Source organism: Callospermophilus lateralis, chromosome 12 (genome assembly GCF_048772815.1).
Source record: "Callospermophilus lateralis isolate mCalLat2 chromosome 12, mCalLat2.hap1, whole genome shotgun sequence".
NCBI classification, from domain to species: Eukaryota; Metazoa; Chordata; class Mammalia; order Rodentia; family Sciuridae; genus Callospermophilus; species Callospermophilus lateralis.
Genome location: NC_135316.1, coordinates 81,310,745 through 81,328,956, shown reverse-complemented (window position 1 = coordinate 81,328,956; position 18,212 = coordinate 81,310,745). Strand labels below are relative to the sequence as shown.

General features: G+C 36.9%; 1 protein-coding gene across 1 annotated transcript in view; it reads right to left on the bottom strand.

The window, feature by feature from the left end:
- Positions 1–18,212, bottom strand: part of Dclk1 (doublecortin like kinase 1) — a 325,307-nt gene that overhangs the window by 53,881 nt on the left and 253,214 nt on the right. The window contains exons 7-8 of the mRNA XM_076871894.1: positions 6,114–6,198; positions 2,701–2,809 (exon numbers count right to left, since the gene is read on the bottom strand). Of these exons, the coding sequence (XP_076728009.1) occupies positions 2,701–2,809; positions 6,114–6,198 (194 nt within the window). The remainder of the gene's footprint in view (positions 1–2,700; positions 2,810–6,113; positions 6,199–18,212) is intronic.

Here is an 18,212-nt window from a genome sequence, read left to right as displayed (position 1 = left end):
TTTGGAGCAATCTGGTATTTAGGCTCTGAAGTTTCATACAGCGAGGCCCAAGATGTGAACTCGTACAAAATGAATACAATCCAAGTTAGAAAGAAACAAATTAATTCTGGAAAGAGAAATGAGAATTCTCCAGTGTGGGAAGACAGGAACTGTAGGATAAGATGTCATCCCAGTCCATGAACTAGCTAGGAGAAAAACGGCACATTGCTGCCATGTCAGACAACAGATGACAAGCACGGGCAAACAACCAGATACCCCACGGTGAAAGGCCACGGCAATCTGCTAGAAATGGGATTTTCTGCTGTAGCAAAAATCATGTTAAAAGGGCTGGATTTACTATCAGTGAAAGTATCAATGAAATATAAAATGATATAAACATGTCCACACACCTCCACCCGTCACTTTAGGCTTAGTTTTCCTGAGTTCATTCTCTATCTTATTTGCACAGGGCTAAATGCAATGCATGTAATTTTGGCTCAGTTATGTGTCCTGTGGGGAATTCATCAGAAGCAGTGGAGTTGAAGCTAAAAGTGTGGGTTTGGGAGTAGAGCCTTCTTCACTATTGAGCTGTTAAGTATTATTAGCTAAGTGACCTTAGACATTTAACTCCTCCAGTTTTTCTTCTATAAAAATGGGCACGACAATACTGGTATTGTGGGATCATTAGGATGATTACATGAGATGTCATAAGTTAAGGGCCTCATAGATGGCTTATGCTCACTAAACAGTGGTTGCTCCTGTCTTAGCAGGTGTGAGACCCAGTAAAGTAATGGGATTTTTTTTAATAATGGCAGGACACACTGCAAATATTATATTCAAGGCTCAATATCTTCTTCTAAATCATGTGTAAGAAGCCGATGATGTATACTTTGGCAGTTTATAAGAGATTCCGGTCAAACATCATAAAATGTCACCCTATCAGTCAATATTTACTGGTACTTCTTTCTGAAGTAAGCATTGGATGAGGTGCTTAAGGACAAGTAGTTTGACTCAATAAATTCAAAAAATTCATATTTAAGACATTATTCTCAGAATCCTTAGCACAGTTGTATTTTGAAATTTCTATTGCTGAGAAATTGGAGGTTCATGCTTAATGTGTTGTCTTTCTTTCAGTCCCAAAAGCTCCATTTTGAGTTCTCCAAGCTTTAGTGAAATATCAGGTATGGTCAGGTGAGGCCAAACATGGCCAGGAGGCTAGCTGCGAACATTTTCAGGTAAGTAGTCATGGGCACACCTGCAGGCATGGTCTGAGGGTTGCATGGGGAGGGAAGAGGCAGTGATAGAGGCTCCTGGCTCACAACTAGGTGATATTTTCTATATCTGACAGTAAGGCAATGAATGAATGGCCAAGTTCTGTGGTAACGGTTGGGAATTTAGGGGATAAAAAGGGAAAAGGTGACTTAACAGAATCCACTAAGGGGATTTTTCAATCTACTGATCACCCTTGCTCTTCCCTCACAGAGAGTGACTGCTATCATGGGTGACCTGTCTCTGTTGCAAATGTTCTAGTCCAGCTGACATGTTGGAGTGGAGCAAAATTTGAGAGCAACTGCATGAAGATAGTTTAATGAAGACTCTGCTATCTTGTTTGGGGAAGCATCCTCCAGGAAGTGTCAAGGAGAAGAGGGAACACATAGCATGTAAGTGGATATTGGCCAAAGTAGAACCCTCAGGATGTAAGTCTCTAATGTAGTATGGCCCTGTGCTTCTAAATTAAAACCCTTGGAGAAGAACCAGCTCTGGCTCTTCAGGAATAAATGCTTTCTCTGGTCTGAAGCATCTTCTCTGAGTGGTGGTATAACACAGAGGAGTGTGATTACCGTGTGGGGTGAGGAACTGACTGGAAAGAGAGTCCTGTCTCATTGGGAGGAGAGAAGGGCATCCCAGACTAGACCCCCAGAAACTTACAGGACACACTCCTTCAAGGAATGAGGCAGGTGCCCCTTGACTTCTCAATACTCCGCCTACACACACACACAGCTCTGAGAAGAAGCTGCAGGATAACCTGGATCTCTAAAACAAGCAAGTGCCCAAGAACAGAAATCCAAATCTGATACTGAGCTGAGGGTTTGAGGGCACCTTGGTCTGTAATTTTATTAGTTGTTACTTTCCCATCTAGTAGCTACTAGCTACTGTCCTTGAGCATGTCATTAAGAATTCAGGGATAAATCCTTCACTTTAAACCCTTCCCCTTGGCCCAGAGTACCTGGATTATCCATTTTGATATATTTTAGTATATTAAGCGCCATTTTTCTTGACACCAACACAGGCATTTAAAGCTTTTCAAGGTTATTGTTATGTGCAATTTTATGATAGTACCCATTAGAGATTTAAACTGCATGTAGGAATATTTTGACTTCTATGAAAAATGCCTCAAAAAGTATTGGGAAAAACTATTCAATATATATATATATATTTTTTAACAAAGTAGAAACTTACCTGAAAGACCTGGCAAAGTTTCACCCAGTACATTAAAAAAAATCAAAGTCCTTAATTCATAGTTAATTCATAGATCACCCCCAGAAATCACTACATTTTTCAAGTTCATTGTTAAATAGTTTCTCTTTAATTTTTTTTTTGCATCTGGGGTTGAGACATTAACTTATTCCATATGGGTCACAGATATAGATAGAGATACAACCTGGGAAAATAATGCCAAATGTTTCCTTTCAAGTTTTACACAAGTGATATTCTTCTCACCTTTCTACACATTCCTTGACCACGGCAAAATTTCCATCTCCTATTGTTCTTCCAACTTTATATCGTTCTGTTATTGTGGCTGGAATCTGGAAGCCTTCCTCCAACACTTCTGAAAGAATAATTAATACGTTTTTATTGGTAGAAAAGGGGACACAGATGTTGCACAAAGGGGACATTTAGAAGTATCATCTAATTAGAGTGGAACTGATTCAGACTCAATATGTCATTTTCTGTACGTGAGGCAACCGCCCCTCTCCTTCGCAGATGTTGTATATACTCAACAGTTTTCACTAAGACAAATGATAAACTAAAAGGAAACGTATGGGGTTCACCTCCACCTGTGTAAGTACTTGCAGTGAGGATTCTGAGGAAGTTTCATTTTTTTTTAACTTCGTGCCAATTTGATCAATAGCATTTACTCAATATCTGCTGAGCATGGAGAAATAACATTGCTCCATATGGCGCAGAGAAAAATGCAGTTCTGAAGGGTCTCTGGACTGACTGCTTGACATGGTACCAGCAGGAAAAATGCCTCCTGTTTGGACACTTGGTTTTACTACATCCTGAAATGGAGATCTCCGTAAAATTCCTTATGTACTAAGCATTGATTGCCACCCTTCCCCAGTATCAACGAGCAGGTTTTAAACAAATGTTCTTGCTAGCAACCTGCATAGCAGATGTTGAGTTGAAATTGCCCTATCTATTATGTCTGTGAACAGAACAGTTTTGTACTTTCAATTATGTTAGTGCCACTAACACAACGCATTTTCCCCCTGAAAATGCATTTTGAAATATTTTACAAATGCCTAATAATGCTTCAAATATCCAAGGCCATAAAACTAAATAAGCCATGCTTAGGTCACATAAATATACTGGATAACCTTTAACATGTTAGGGGTGTAAAAAGCCTTTTATAGCTGGGCTCTAAAATTTACATGCTTTAAAGTTATAAATCCTAGCTTTCCCCCCAGGCATCTTGAATGCAAAAAGGGATGGAAGCCTAGCAGGTTTACTAAATGTGCTCCTCGTTTGACCTTAAGTGAGACTAAATATTTCTTCTGAAAATGAATGGCAAACCTTAGGTGGCGAGGGAGCTTTCTAGAAATTTTTGCATATCACATTTGGTTATTGTTGGGGAATGACAAATCACTGAAAGCCTACTTTAGGACCTTTATGCTGGTACCACTCTGGGCTTTGGAGTGGGTGGAATTTCTGGAAATCATCTAAATGTAGGACAGTTGTAATCACTGCTGCTATTGCTGTGGATATTCATAAGCCTATTCATATCTTTACTGGTGAAGCTACTAGAAGCCATCTAGATGATCTCCAGAATAAAGTGAGGGCTGGAGCCAATGCCCTCTCCCTTATCCTACCTGGGAAAGAAGCCATGATTTTGACTGTGAACAAGTCAGTCTAGGGATTTTTTTTTTTTTTTTTTTTTTGTCTCTTCCATAGGAATGAAAGGAGGTGGCTGAGGATGTTTTAAATTCACTGCAAAGCACCTGAATTCACACACACACAAAAAAAATCTCCCACGTGACAGCCGTGAAGCTGTTATAGTACTTTGGTAATAAAAGTGATCATCCTTGGCTGTTGTGACAGGTTTGCCCTATAGACAAGAAATGGAAAGAGATATTTTGACCCTCCCTTCCCATGGGAGCATCCACAGGGCACCCATTCAAAGTACAGGGCTTGGGATTTTTTTTTTTCCTGATTATTGATAAAAGGTACTTTTTAGGCTTTTGGCCAAGAAGGCTCAGCCAAAGGCTTACTCAAAGACCATTTCATTTCATTAGGCAAATAAAACACATCAGAACAAAAAAGACTTCTAGGTGGCTGAACTACAGACATGGTATAACCAAAAAGTCTGATTTTGCATGGTAGCCAGGAAATAATTCTGTGTGTGTGTGTGTGTGTGTGTGTGTGTGTGTGGTGTGAAATAAAGCAAGCTTTATGAAAAATACTTTAGAAAGATTCTCAACATAATGAAACCTAGAAATTAAGTTGCAATGATGATTTAGAGTTCAGGTAAAAATATATATTATTGTCTCTTGGGAAGAAAGACTGATGAAAAGGCTTGAGTATTTAAGAGAACAATATCTTTAAGTTTCATTTAAATATAAAAAATTGCCATTTTACTTCCACTCAAAACAAGACTAATAAGAAATAAAAAATGGAGCTTTTAGTTAACAAAATATAATACATTTTAAAAGCATATGCTGACTTTGCTTTTCTTAGAGAAAGTGGTGATTTTATTTTACTTTTTATGAAATAATATAAAAATATGTAAATTTATTGTCATAAGTCTTCATTTCCAAGACCCTTAATTTCTCACACCTTCATTTCCAAGACTCTTAATTTCTCACATGTGCCTGAAATAAATGATAATATGATTAGATAATTCTTAAGAGATTGAATGATACATCTCCCTCTTAGAGATTCACAACAAAATGTGTATATTAAAGACTGAGAAATACTAAAGTGGGAATATTTCATTTTAAAACTAGAATCTCTAAGTACTGAGATCTTCTCAGATATATTTTACCAGGAAGCTCAGAACCAGAATTTTAATTATTGAATTATACTGTCAGTCTATAAGGAAATGATATAAATCCCAGAGTCTCACTCCCTTGTCACAATAAAAGTGCCTCCCCCACAGGGCATTTGAGGAAATTCCAAGTAAGAGGAGCTGATTTTTTAAGAGTGGCTTGATCAGAACGCTTTTTAAAACACTTTTCCCTCGTCAATTTGAGCTGATAACAACCACAAGGGAGGAAATAGGTATGTGTTTTACCATCCCATTTTACAGAAGAAGAACTATATTATGGACGGTTGAAGAGGCTTGCCCCAAACCATCCAGTGAGTTAGTGAAAAAGTTGATTCTGGGATCCAGGTCACTCGACGACCCCACATTGAAAATCTAAAAACTGAATTAGCTTAACGGATAAAAAGTATTGTTTGCAATCATCACTAGTTCTTTCTGTAAAACCATGGTTTCCTACATTGAGTTCACGTCCATGAGAGCACATCTGTAGCTGCAATCGTCAAGAGAGCCAATAGCCTCCAATGTATGAAAAGAGAAGAGAGTTTGGGAACACAAGGGCAGCAGTTACCCTCTGTTATTTCCCAAGCAGGCAACAGCTGTCCTTCCTAGGAAATACCCACTCTCAGAGAAAGGGAAATGTGTCCAGCTGAGGCCAACTCTTCCCCTTCTAAGGAGTACATTCCAATCCCTTGTGGGAGCTGTGTTCAATCCCAGGCCCTTATCATTGACCCTCGCGAACTGCTTGGGTTGGTCCTTTTCCTTCTGCTTGAGCTGTTGACACTTTTTCAGAGTGAATTCTGCCCACCCATTCCTCTGCCCCTATAAAAGCTGGGCCTTCTCCTCAGATACCAAGTCCCAAGCTCATCACCTTCCCCAGGGCCATCGTTCTCATCCATTGAGCTGCAGACTTTGGTGGATGCCAGTGAAGTAGAAGAGCCACCATGCTGAGAGCTCTGCAAGGGAACAAAACAGAACATAAAAACACTGGGTCAGAGGGACCGGTCTCCATGTGCTACACCCAGCCCAGAATCTTAGGAGAGAGCTTCACCTATGCTCAGGGAGGTTTGGTCTTCACATTTGGAACACAGGACCACACCTCCCTCCCCCACTATTAACCAAGAGCAGGTTGTGTTGACTAATCAGGCTTATCACTGTAAACCTGGATGGTCCAAGACTTCTTTCTTTTTCTCAAAATTATCATCCTTTAGCTCACAGTTTGGGTTTGGCAGATTTTAAGCATCTCACCTCAGTCTTGTCTGTTGGCAAATGGGACTACATATAATACCATTCTGATCTTATCCACTGTCTTTTCTATTCTTACAATAGAAAAAAAATTCTCTTCAGTTTTTAAATGAAATATCCTAAAATAAAATAATAAAGATTTCAGGCTACTGTGACTTTAGGAGAAAGGCAAAAGAGTGGGGTTGTTAATCCCACTATGAGATAAAGACACAAGCCTTAAATAGGTGATCAGTTTGTTCAATGTACATACTATGTCTGAGGTGAAAAACAAGAATAAAAACCTAGGCCTGGTGGTTCCCTTGTAGTTTTGATGGGTTTTGACTCAAGAACCCTGAAAGCAAACAGGGTAACAATTATATTAGAGAGCTCAAGACAAAATAAAACCAGGTATTGAATACTGTGATTGGCTAGGGGGCAGTGCTTTAACAAGGAATGTTTCCATCTCTGCCTCTCTTTCTTTCACATTGCCATGCTATTTCTAAATAGTGAATACAGCTCGTCCTAAAAGATCTTCCTTCTGTTTCCCTGGGTTTATCCACTTGATTGGCCTGATGGGAGCAGGAGGCGGTGAGGGGGCGGCTTTGGCTCATGGTGCCGGCTGTCTGTGGAGCAGAGAGAAGGGAAAGAGCATCTGTAGTTGAATTGACTTGAAGAGGGGACAAGAAGCAAACTTGACCTACTTTTCCTCTGCTTACCTGCTTCCCTTCAACCTCCTCCCCCTTCCATCCAGCCTTAATTGTACACAAAGTAAAGGGTTAAGAGAGGGTTTATATAGTCCATTAGACCCAAATGTCTCTTGCAGAGTAAATTAAACAATTTTAGTTTTCATAGAAGAGATTGATACAGTTGGTAAAATGCTACCTAAATCATTGAGGGGCCATCTGAATCAAGCACCACAAAATATTCTCCCGAGTGTGAGAAAGATGAGCAATCCCGTGGAATGAGTTCATCAACATTGACAGTTGACATGATTGGGATGAAATTTAATAATAACAATGCATGCCTCTGTTTCCCTATAGAATATTCTAGAATTTTTGTCACGACTCATATACATCCCTAAGTATCATAAAATTTGTATGCTATGCCCCTTATTTTCCAGTATCATCAAAATCCCCCATCAATAAGCCTGATGACTTGAACTGGTTTCTTTTTTAACCATCTTCTCTCATCCAGCTTCCCTGGGTGAACGGTAGCACCAATATGGCATATGTTAGGCTAGAAAGAGAATTCAGATCCTAGCCTCAAAATAGTTTGTTCTAGTGTGACACTCACTGTGGATTCATAACCCGTTTTGTCGGAGGGACTGTAAACATACAAGCTTCTACGCCATGCTCTGCTGACTTCCATGAATGTCTGTTTCTGAAAACCTTGAATTTATATTACCGGGACAGGAGGTTGAGACAAGGCACATTTAGTATGTTGATTACTGGGGAAAATAAACATTAACATGACCACATTTGAGGGGAAGGTATGTGTTTTCCAGAACAGTGAGATCCTTTATCTCCCGGTGTCACTGCAGATCACAAAAACACTCATGAAATGTCTAGCATGGAGGCCTTCTCTTCTGGGCTCTCTGCTCCTTGAATTTCTCCCAGTGGCATCACAAATGGTGTTTAATTATGTAGACACATTGTGGGTTGGGGTGGCAGGTGCTGCCTTGTCATGCAGTGTTTTAAATTTTAGAATACGAAGACACTTTCTTTCATCAAGCACCCAAAACTAACAGACCAGTAGTGTGTTTCCTAGCAAATATGCCCACGATTTATATACTCAGTTCCAAAAGCTTGTTCTTTTAATAAGTACATCAGGTACTCAATACACAACTCTGACCCAAAGTACATGAAAACATCTTTTAAACTGTAGCATTTTATAAATGTATTGTTCACTAAACTGCCTTATCACCCAATGAACCCAGTGAATTTCACTTTCAACAGTACCACCCAATGTTGGTTGCCCTGAATGCTTGCCACTATGCCAGCTGTGTTTTCTCTGCCACATGAATAAAAAAATCCCTCAATGTTTTTAGCTTCTGTTTAGGAAAAAAAAAAATAGAGTTAACCCAAGTTTGTTTATGTTGACAATTGCTTATTTTCAACTTTAGTTGTGTGCTTTTGAAAACGAACCCTGGGTCATTTCAGATTTCCTGCTGTCCGAAGGCAGCAGATGACTGACAGCTTCCAGAGAAAAATGTATTTACTTATAACCGGAGCACTCTGGAAAGTTCCTGTTTTGATTATTGGGATCAAATAGAGTAAAATAACTGTATTAAACTTCTAATGCTATTATTTCTTCTTTTTTCCCAGGGAAGGTGGTGAATACTACATGGTTTTCCAAGATGATAACCATGACCATTTATGGGTTTGAAGAAGTTGAGGGACTGGAATGGACCTTAAATATTACCTATTCCACCCCACTTCCATCCATAGATCAAATTCTCCACTACAGAGAATTCAGTTGGGTAGTCAGATGGCCTTTGTCCAAACATTACAGTACTGAACTTGTACCCCCAGTGGCAACCCTGCATTATTAATATGAGACAAAGTAGAAGTTCTTTAAGTTACATTAAAATCATGTCCCTCTTCATTTTCCATTGATTGTTCTGTCTCTTATCTTTAGAGTTAGCCAGTACAAATCCAATCCATTTTCATAAGACAGTGCTGCAGGTATTCAGAGGAGCCATGGACTTCTGGGTCTGTCCTCTCAATTTGCATATTTCCAGCTTCTCTGGATGTTCATATTGTGACAGAGCTCCAAGACTCCTTCACCTTCCTGTAGACCCACTCCAGCACTCTTTAAAGCTGATGCTTAAAACTGAATACAGCTTTCTAGGTGTGTTCTGACCAGCCACATCAAAGAAGGACAGAGTTTTCTTAATCTTAAATATAATATTAATTCCCTTCAAGATCACATTGTTTTATTGAGGATGCATGTGTCTTAACCCTCCACTGAGCTCACAGGTGTGTCTCCTTTCCCTATTCTGTATTTGAGAAATTAGTGTTTGGGACCAAGTCCAAGACTTCACATTTATTAACATAAAATGTCCCCTTTATTACATTCATATTCTCAAAGTCTGCTATTCTTTGGATTTTTATCTTGTCACTTAACATTTTGTTTTCTCTCTTGGTTGAAGTCATTTCTGCAATCAACATGGCCCTTGAGTATGGCTGTCACCCACCTAAATATAATAACATAGACTCTCCTGAAACCTTTTCATTATTACCCATAAGTCTGAACGAAGGATTTTGAAAATAATTAACAGAAAATGTGTAAGTTCATATTCTTTAGAATTGACCTAATGAGATTTGCCAGATTTTAAAACTTATGACTAATAAAAGCTGAAAGTGCTGTCAAGGTGGTGCACGCCTGTAATCCCAGTGGCTCAGGAGGCTGAGACAGGAGGATCATGAGTTCAAAGCCAGTGCTCAGCAATTTAACGAAGAGCTAAGCAACTCAGTGAGACTCTGTTTCTAAATAAAATACAAAAAAGGGCTGGGGATGTGGCTCAGTGGTTGAGTGACCCTGAGTTTAATGCCTAGTACCCCAAAAAGGGGGGGGGGACTGAAAAGCCCAACTATAGTTTTGATTGTTTCTAAATGAAACAGATTGACCTATTTAGATTTTCTGAGCAGAAAAAAAAACATTTTAGAAGGTGCATGCTGATAAGATTTTATGTTTGCTCAGTCAGTTTGCTAATTCCATGGCATCTGGGTGTAGAGTACAAAGCATACAGTTATTTTAGAATTTAATGCAATTAGCAGCTCTGAGAGGCGTTGTGACATTTGAAATGTCATCACCTCCAAGCAGGCTTAATGGGAACCATTTGGGCAGGTTTCTGACACCTGGATGCTTTTATGGCACACCTTCATAAAAGAATGGCCCTAAGTAAGAACACATCCTAAATGTAGCTAGTTAGCTCAGGATTGAGAAAACAGATGGAGAACACATCGCACTTTTTGAAGTAAGTGAGAAAGCTGACATAACAGCTCTAACCACATTTTACCAAGATGTATCTGATGACTATGTATTTAAAAAAACAGTTCATTTTAAATGTTATGAGTTCCTCCTGCCACTTGTATTAATGTTGTCACCCAGCTGGGGTCCATTCTGCCTCAAGATATGGAAAATATCCAACTGATTACAATAGAGGTACACAGATCTCACCAGATAGCTTTAGTTTTGCCTAGAGAATTGTACTATTTCCATGTCACATTGTTTCTTGGCCTATAGTTAATGTTGATTTGGAAAACAGTTAAAAGGAATTTAGAAATCAATTGGTCACTGTCATTAGTTTCTGGATCAACTTTATAAAGGAAACATAAATCATATATATTTAACAAACTCTAACAACTCTCTTGGTAATCTTGGATTTAGGTCTACAGATGCTTTGAAGATGACCTAAGAGAACAACATTAAATAGCAATTTTGGTGTCGAGAGCTTGAGACCAGTAGGATCCTAAGTAACACAGAAAAACCACACATTCATTGGGTCCCCAAGGGATTACAAAATAACTTTATGACATCAATCAATCTGCAATGACTAATAAGAACCCCTTTTTTGAAACAAGGCACAAAGGAAATGCCTTTTTCCAAATTCTTTTATCTGCATTCTTCATAATATGTTCAATCTAAAATAAACTTTATGATGTAGGCAATCAAGTATATAATAACAGTGAGTATTAAAAAATTAATGAAGATGCTAAATTTCATAAAGATTTGGTTAACTGAGGAGGAGAAAATGAAAATGGGAATACTGTCTATGCTAGTAAAGCAGTGGGAGCTAAGATTTTTTAAAAAAATCAATGCATTTATTTACAATTAGATCCATCTGCCTGTTGTACTGGGTGGTCTTTTTTGTCTCTATTTGCTAATCACTATACTCAGGCCAAGATCTATAAACTCTCAATCTGAACCATTTTTCTTGAAAAAACTGTGCCATTGGGTAGCTACGATATGTCTGCTGATGAGTTACTCTTCATGAGATCACAGTTTGGATGGGGACCAGGAAGTCATCTCATGTATTCCCTCTGGATAGAGTAGCTCTCTCAAATGGGGATTCCCAACCTTTAATGAGGAAGCTCAATGTTCTTCCAGGCACCTGCTATGTTTACTTTAAGTTCTGGTTCTATAAAGGAGAAAGTATGAATATCCTGTGGAAATTTTGTAAATCTGGAAACATTCCTTCCAGCTGTACCATTATTGCTGTGGACACTGATTAAATTTATCATGGACAAAAGAAATACATCCAGTTAGAGCCAATGGATTCTAAGGTTCTAAATCCTCAGTCATTTTTTATTTTGAGACAGGGTCTCACCAGGTTTCTTAAGTCTTCACTAAACCGCTGAGGCTAGCCTTGAACTTGTGATCCCCTGCCTCAGCATCCTGAGTCACCCAGCTTATAACAGTTTTAATGTAAAGTATTTTTTCTAACTTGGCCAGAAGAATTTTCTATTCTCATTTATACTATAATATGAATGAACTATGTTATGAATTTTGTTCTAAGCTAAAGTTGATCAGGTATTATCATTATTTATTTAATTAACTATAATATGTTTATTAAATATATTTATTTATCCATGCTTTTAAAATAAACAGCTTGCATACATACACATCCACATAAAAATGTACACATGTAAAATTTTCTTCTGCAAATTAGATGACCTTGATAAAAAGAGACCTTTAAACCCAGGGCACAGGTAATATGTTTCAAAAATGTATGTTAATTTCTATTTTTTCAACCAGTTGCCAATTTGTCCAACAAATTCATCCTTAAAACAAGCCTCAGAGGAAGGCATATTACTAATTTAATGCAACCTACTGAAACAGAATTCCTCATCACATGACTTTCTTACTTTGCTTTTATTATATTTTAGACTTTGGGTGTCACACAGTGCTATTCTGCAGTATCTCAAGCATCACTTGTTGATCTAATTACAAGAATGCTATCTACATGGTGATGAAGTCATCTTTACCCCATTCGGTCATTTGAATTCCAAAATCTATTCATCAAGTTTTCTGAAAAAAACTCACTGAACAACATAGGCAGTTTTTCCTGTTTATTATATAGTTATTCTAAGATGGTAAGTGTCACAAAGTTAACTTCAAGAGGAATAACATGGTCCGTTGTGAAACACAAGGTACAACATTTTACAATGAAACCACAGCACAAAGTGATGGAACTTTCAAAACTGGGTAGTTCAATGAAACATTTCTTTAATTCTTGGCTCTACAAAACTCTGCTGATGGCCTGAAATGATGGATTAAAATATATCGCTGTTCAAAATATTTTTAAAACCAAATGCTCTTTTTTTAAGAGGAGAATACACATCCAAGCAACTCATATTGTAAGCAGAAAGTATGTCACCTCTTTATAAAAAGCTTACCCAAATTTATAACATTCATAATGTATTTCAAAGTAAAGAAACCTTAGAAAAAATGAACTCAATTCCTTGCTTGTGGATGAGTATAAACTCCTCAAAACACACATCAAAAGAAAATGAACTTTCATAGTTCTTTGCCCATAAACCTTCTGATACTACCCTGGCTTCAAAAACATTTTGTGGCCATATATAATACAAACACCCATGTATTACATGCATCATTTATACTATCTTGGAATTTATCCATCATCTTTACTAAAATGAACCACATTTTAAAGACACATATATCATGCACCCTTAAAAATTACCGTAAGGGCCTCTGACTTCCTATGTTTTCCACATGCGTTACAGGCACAAAATTACAAATATTTTTCAGCTGACAGCAGAGCAAACTCTACCAGGCAATTGGTATATTAAATTCAGTATATCTCAAATTCTCACACTATACCACTGTGGGATATCTCAATCAAATACAGTTGTCACATACATGCACAATTAGAGGTGATAGCAAGGCTAACAAAAATATGCATAAATGAGCAAATGTACATACAGTAAATCCAATCAATTAGCATTTTCAAGTGTGTATATATTTATGTGGATATATACACACATATAGCAAGTATATTCAAAATATGTCAACAGTTTAGAATAATGGTTTAAAAGAACATACAGAATTGCCTTACAGGTTATCTGGCTTTGTTATTAAGCTTACTTCAAATCAAACACACTTTGGAGTATTTGGTTTAACATAATACTCCTCTATGTACAACTCTACAAATCAATGTTTTATTTTGTAGTGAATATTGATTGACAATCACTACAGTCATCAATACACACACTACAGTCATCAATACACACAATGATAGGAAAATATCAGTTATAATACTCAATCATTTTAAGAATCAAACACTAAGACATTAAAATGTAAATATTAATGTGTTATTTAATAGTTAACACAATATTGGATTTGTCTGAATTTCAATTTTTGTTTATCTGGATTTCATTTTCCTTTTTTTATAAATCAGTACATCTGAATATTGAACTATTTTGTCATACAAGTTTAGCAAACAGTTTTTGAACTTAAATACGTCCCAAATGATATGTCAACAGCATAGCACTTTAGGACGTATGATTCTACAAGAGCCAGTAACTTATAAGACTGTGTCACAAACACCATACTTTGCTATTTATGGTCTATACACATACATGAATACTTACATAGGCACACCCATGAACACATTGAGCCCTGAAAATTCACAAAACACCCACACATCTATACAGATATATGGCCACTATGAAAAATTTAGTAGTCCACCAGGCAAAATATATGGACTCATTTTTTAGGAATATTCTTCTTTATTGTCATTCACTTTTATTTAGAGATGTGACTTTTATACATTTTTTATTGGAAAAAAAGAAAAAGCCCATCATATATAGATCTGCAGTAGATGCAATCAGAATATCCCTGCTGGTTAACTCGGGGTACATTAATGCATATTCAAATATTTTACAAAATGTTACTTGGTCTTGAAATAGATAAGCTAATATAATTACGCAGGGATATACACAGATGGGTGACCCTGAATCTTCTTAAAAGCCTATTATAGGAACACTTTAAATTTCTCCCTGCTTAAATGATGAGGCAAAACAAAGAAGAATATCCCACATGGCTTTCAGACCTATAGTCTTCTGAGTTTGCACTGGACTCTACACTTTGTATATTACTAGGTTTTACACTTCTAAAATGCTGAAAGCAGGGAAATATTTCTAATATCTTTTTCTACAATATCTATGTCTAAGAAATAAAAAGTGAGTGTAAATGAGAAAGTTTCAAACTTTCAACGACAGCACAATGGCTTTAAAGCACTTTTAAGGATTACCATATAGAAAAAAAATGCATGACTTTTGCTGGAGTGCTCTCCTGCTCAGTAGACATCAATTTTAAAATTCAGTGTCTAATTTTGCAAAAGAATTCTGTAAGTAAGCAAATCTTAAGTGCCTATAAATCACCAATTTGGTTCCAGCAATGAACTGAAAACTTATGGTTTGTTGCTAAGGATTTTCTATTTCTGCTTTTGTGTAATAGAATTATGCCCTGCATAGAAAAAGATCTCAAAGTCTATAAGTGGTGTGCTATTTCAATCTTGGAGGGACTTTAGTTTCAAAAAGCAAATGATATATATTGCCCCTGAACAGTCCTTTAATAAAAGTCATATGTTCAAAAGATTAAATGCTGTGGAATAGCATTTCCCTTGGAACGGCTTGAATGGAAAGTTGGCCATGATATCTATCGGCAATTAGTATAAGTCCAGTTTCTTTTTGCCATGTCTAAACAAAGCTGTGGGCTTTATATCAATTGGCAATATCTGCCACTTATACAGAACAAATAGCATTTATTGGACCTCTCTTAGCAGTAGTTGTCCGTAAGATTGACAGTGCAGGGAAGTTGAAATTACTGGAATTTATTTTTGTTCTGGACCATCTGACCCCACCAGATTTAAGTTAACTGTTCCACTGCTTTCTCTGAATTTTTGACAGTTTAGTCAAATACATACTAATCTTTTACGGACTCGACTGTATTAAGTAATGCATTTTACAAAGACATAACTAAAACAGACACCAGCAGAGGCAGCCTCACAGATGTTTACTGTTTCAGCTAAGACAAAGCAGCCTTTTGATCTCAGCAGGAGTCTCTCTGTTCGTTTCTATTGGAAACAGTTTTAAAACCTGAGGTCTGGAACAGGTATTCTTATGAACTGTTCTTTCAAGATGGAATGGTTCAGTTTGCAGTTCTCGAATAACCTGCCAGAGAAGTGTCTTTCTCTCCAACAGACAGGATAATGAGGCACTAATTATTATAGGGCTAAGTTTTCAAATGCTGTTAGATTGCCTGGACTTTTTTCTTTTTGCTTCTTTTGGTTGGAATATTTAATTCACTTGTAAAGTGAGATGGTAACATAGGTAACTATAAACCAGATGGTAAAATTTGCTAGTTGAACAGTTTACCAAGGAGATAAATCGATAACATTTAAAACAGTGTATGACAACTGAATTTCTCTCCATCTTGAATCAAATGTTTGAAAATTGTTTTGAAGTAAAATTTGAAAAAATTTTTCAAGTAAAATCCCCCAAATGGCATAATACATTTTAAATTTATCACCTACTGAGATATGTCAAGCCTGGAGAATATCAAAACCATGCTTTCTAAATCTAAAATTGTTAGTGTTTGAACTAGTAAAAGTAAATGATCACAGGATATGGCTTACACATAATAGACCATACACATTAAATTAATTTCTAACATTCAGGTTTTAAAATAATTGTTTTATATTTAAGCAAAGCTGACTATAATTTTTAAAATAGAAGACTGAGAGCAGAATTAGTAGGTTAATGTTTGACAATGGGTTATAATCATAGACTTACTTGGTATAACACAAAAGGAGTTTTGCATACGAACATTTCCAAAACAACAGCAAAATTCAGATTTTATCAAAATGAACAATTAGATATTTTTGGCTTAATTTATACAGCACCATTTCAGGGAATTTTTACTCTCAAAATGAATTTGTTTTTAAATTCTAGGCATTTTTTTTAAAGGTCTGTGTGTTAAAAGAAAAAAAATCCTAACTGCGGGCTTTACACATTTAAAATCACATATATAGTTGTAAGGAAGAATTATATCATTTATAGCAATGCCATTGAATAGGTTCTTCATATTTCCATACAGATTAAGCTATATTTATGTTGTTTCCAATAAAAGACAACTTTAAAAAAATAAAATTTATTTGACAAAAACAAGTTCCTAATGTCCAATGGTAATCTTCAAGAGATATGTCCTTGACATGAGTTTTTTCCCCTTAGATATATTAACCCACAAAATAATAAGAAGCTTTTTCCATTTATAAAGAAAAAAATTGAATATTTTCATTATTTTATAATAAAAGTAGCTCTAAAAAACCAGTCATGCAAATTTGAAAAAGAATACAACTTTAAGGAAAAAATGTGTTTGCTAGTGCCATTTCGATCTGCTTTACAATAAGTACAGAAAAAATGTGTGTGTTTATATATATATGTCTTCTTACAATTAAAAAGAAAGCTATATCTGTGGAAATGATGACTCTGTAATACTACATTGTTAGCATATTCCTGTATTCAATATTGGGTCCATATATGAAATTTATCTATAGCCAGGTCTCACACAAAAATCGGCAATTGAGCAATATTGTGTTGAAACTCCCCCTAATCAAATCAAATGGAGGAGATATTTTTTAAAAAAATCTTTCCTTCAAGGACAAATATCATGAATATAAAATGCCTATGTATTGTATTTTGTATGATTTGGTTTTTACTACTTTAAAGTATGCAAAACTCTTTTGTGTATTTTGCTGTTAGACTTTTGCTTAGGAAACGTGAACCTTCACCCAATCACAAACCATATACATTGCTCCATGTGTCTTTTACACTGAGTCTCCTACTGAGTCCAAATCATCCGATGAGAGGGGGCGATACAGGTCCTGTAAGATGAAGGGCGGTACAGATTCGTTTACTTGGCTTTCGTGGGTGCCCCGTTGCTCTCCTAGGAGCAACCCTGAATGGGCATCCTTGGTTTCTAATATAATTAGACCTTCTAAAGTCAGCGGCTTTGCAGAAGAGGAAAGATAACAACAAAGAAACCATCTACATAGACAAAATGATGCAGATGTCACCTTATCAGCCAGAAAAAAAGTTGTCTGATCTATTTGTACACTTTTGCTTGCCACGTCCAGTTCAGCTCTGGCCCCAGAGGTCTTCAAGACCAACTTGGCCACTCTGTGTCTGGGCAATTCTTCCATGAACATTTTCCTTCCCATTCTGGTTATAAGAGGAATGTGCTTACCTTACAAAATAATTTAGCAGGAGCCCCTGAAGGCATTCAGCATATTCTTGTCCCAGAGCAGCAACTCAGGTGTTGCATTTACACAGAGTATAAACCCAACAAATTCTCAAAATTTTATGTTTGGATGATAGGAAGAATGCATAATTACCCCCACCCTTTCCCAATGCTCCTTCCCTGGCCCCCAACCACTTGCTCATCACCACCCTGCTTCTTCTCTCCTGCCCTTTTCTGCTATTCGATCTCTGTTGGTAGCCAAGCAACCAGCTCAGATCTGCAGAGAGAGTCTACATTGGGTCCCCCCCCCATTTTGTACCACCCACTCCTCACATCATCTGACTGATCAGATAATCTACTAAAGTCAGTGATGTGGGAGTATAAAGGGGAGCTTCATTCAACCTACACAACATAACGTATTTTTGCCCTGATGTTTTAAGAAATGGGACCAAGAAAAGTTCATGGATGGGAGAAGAGC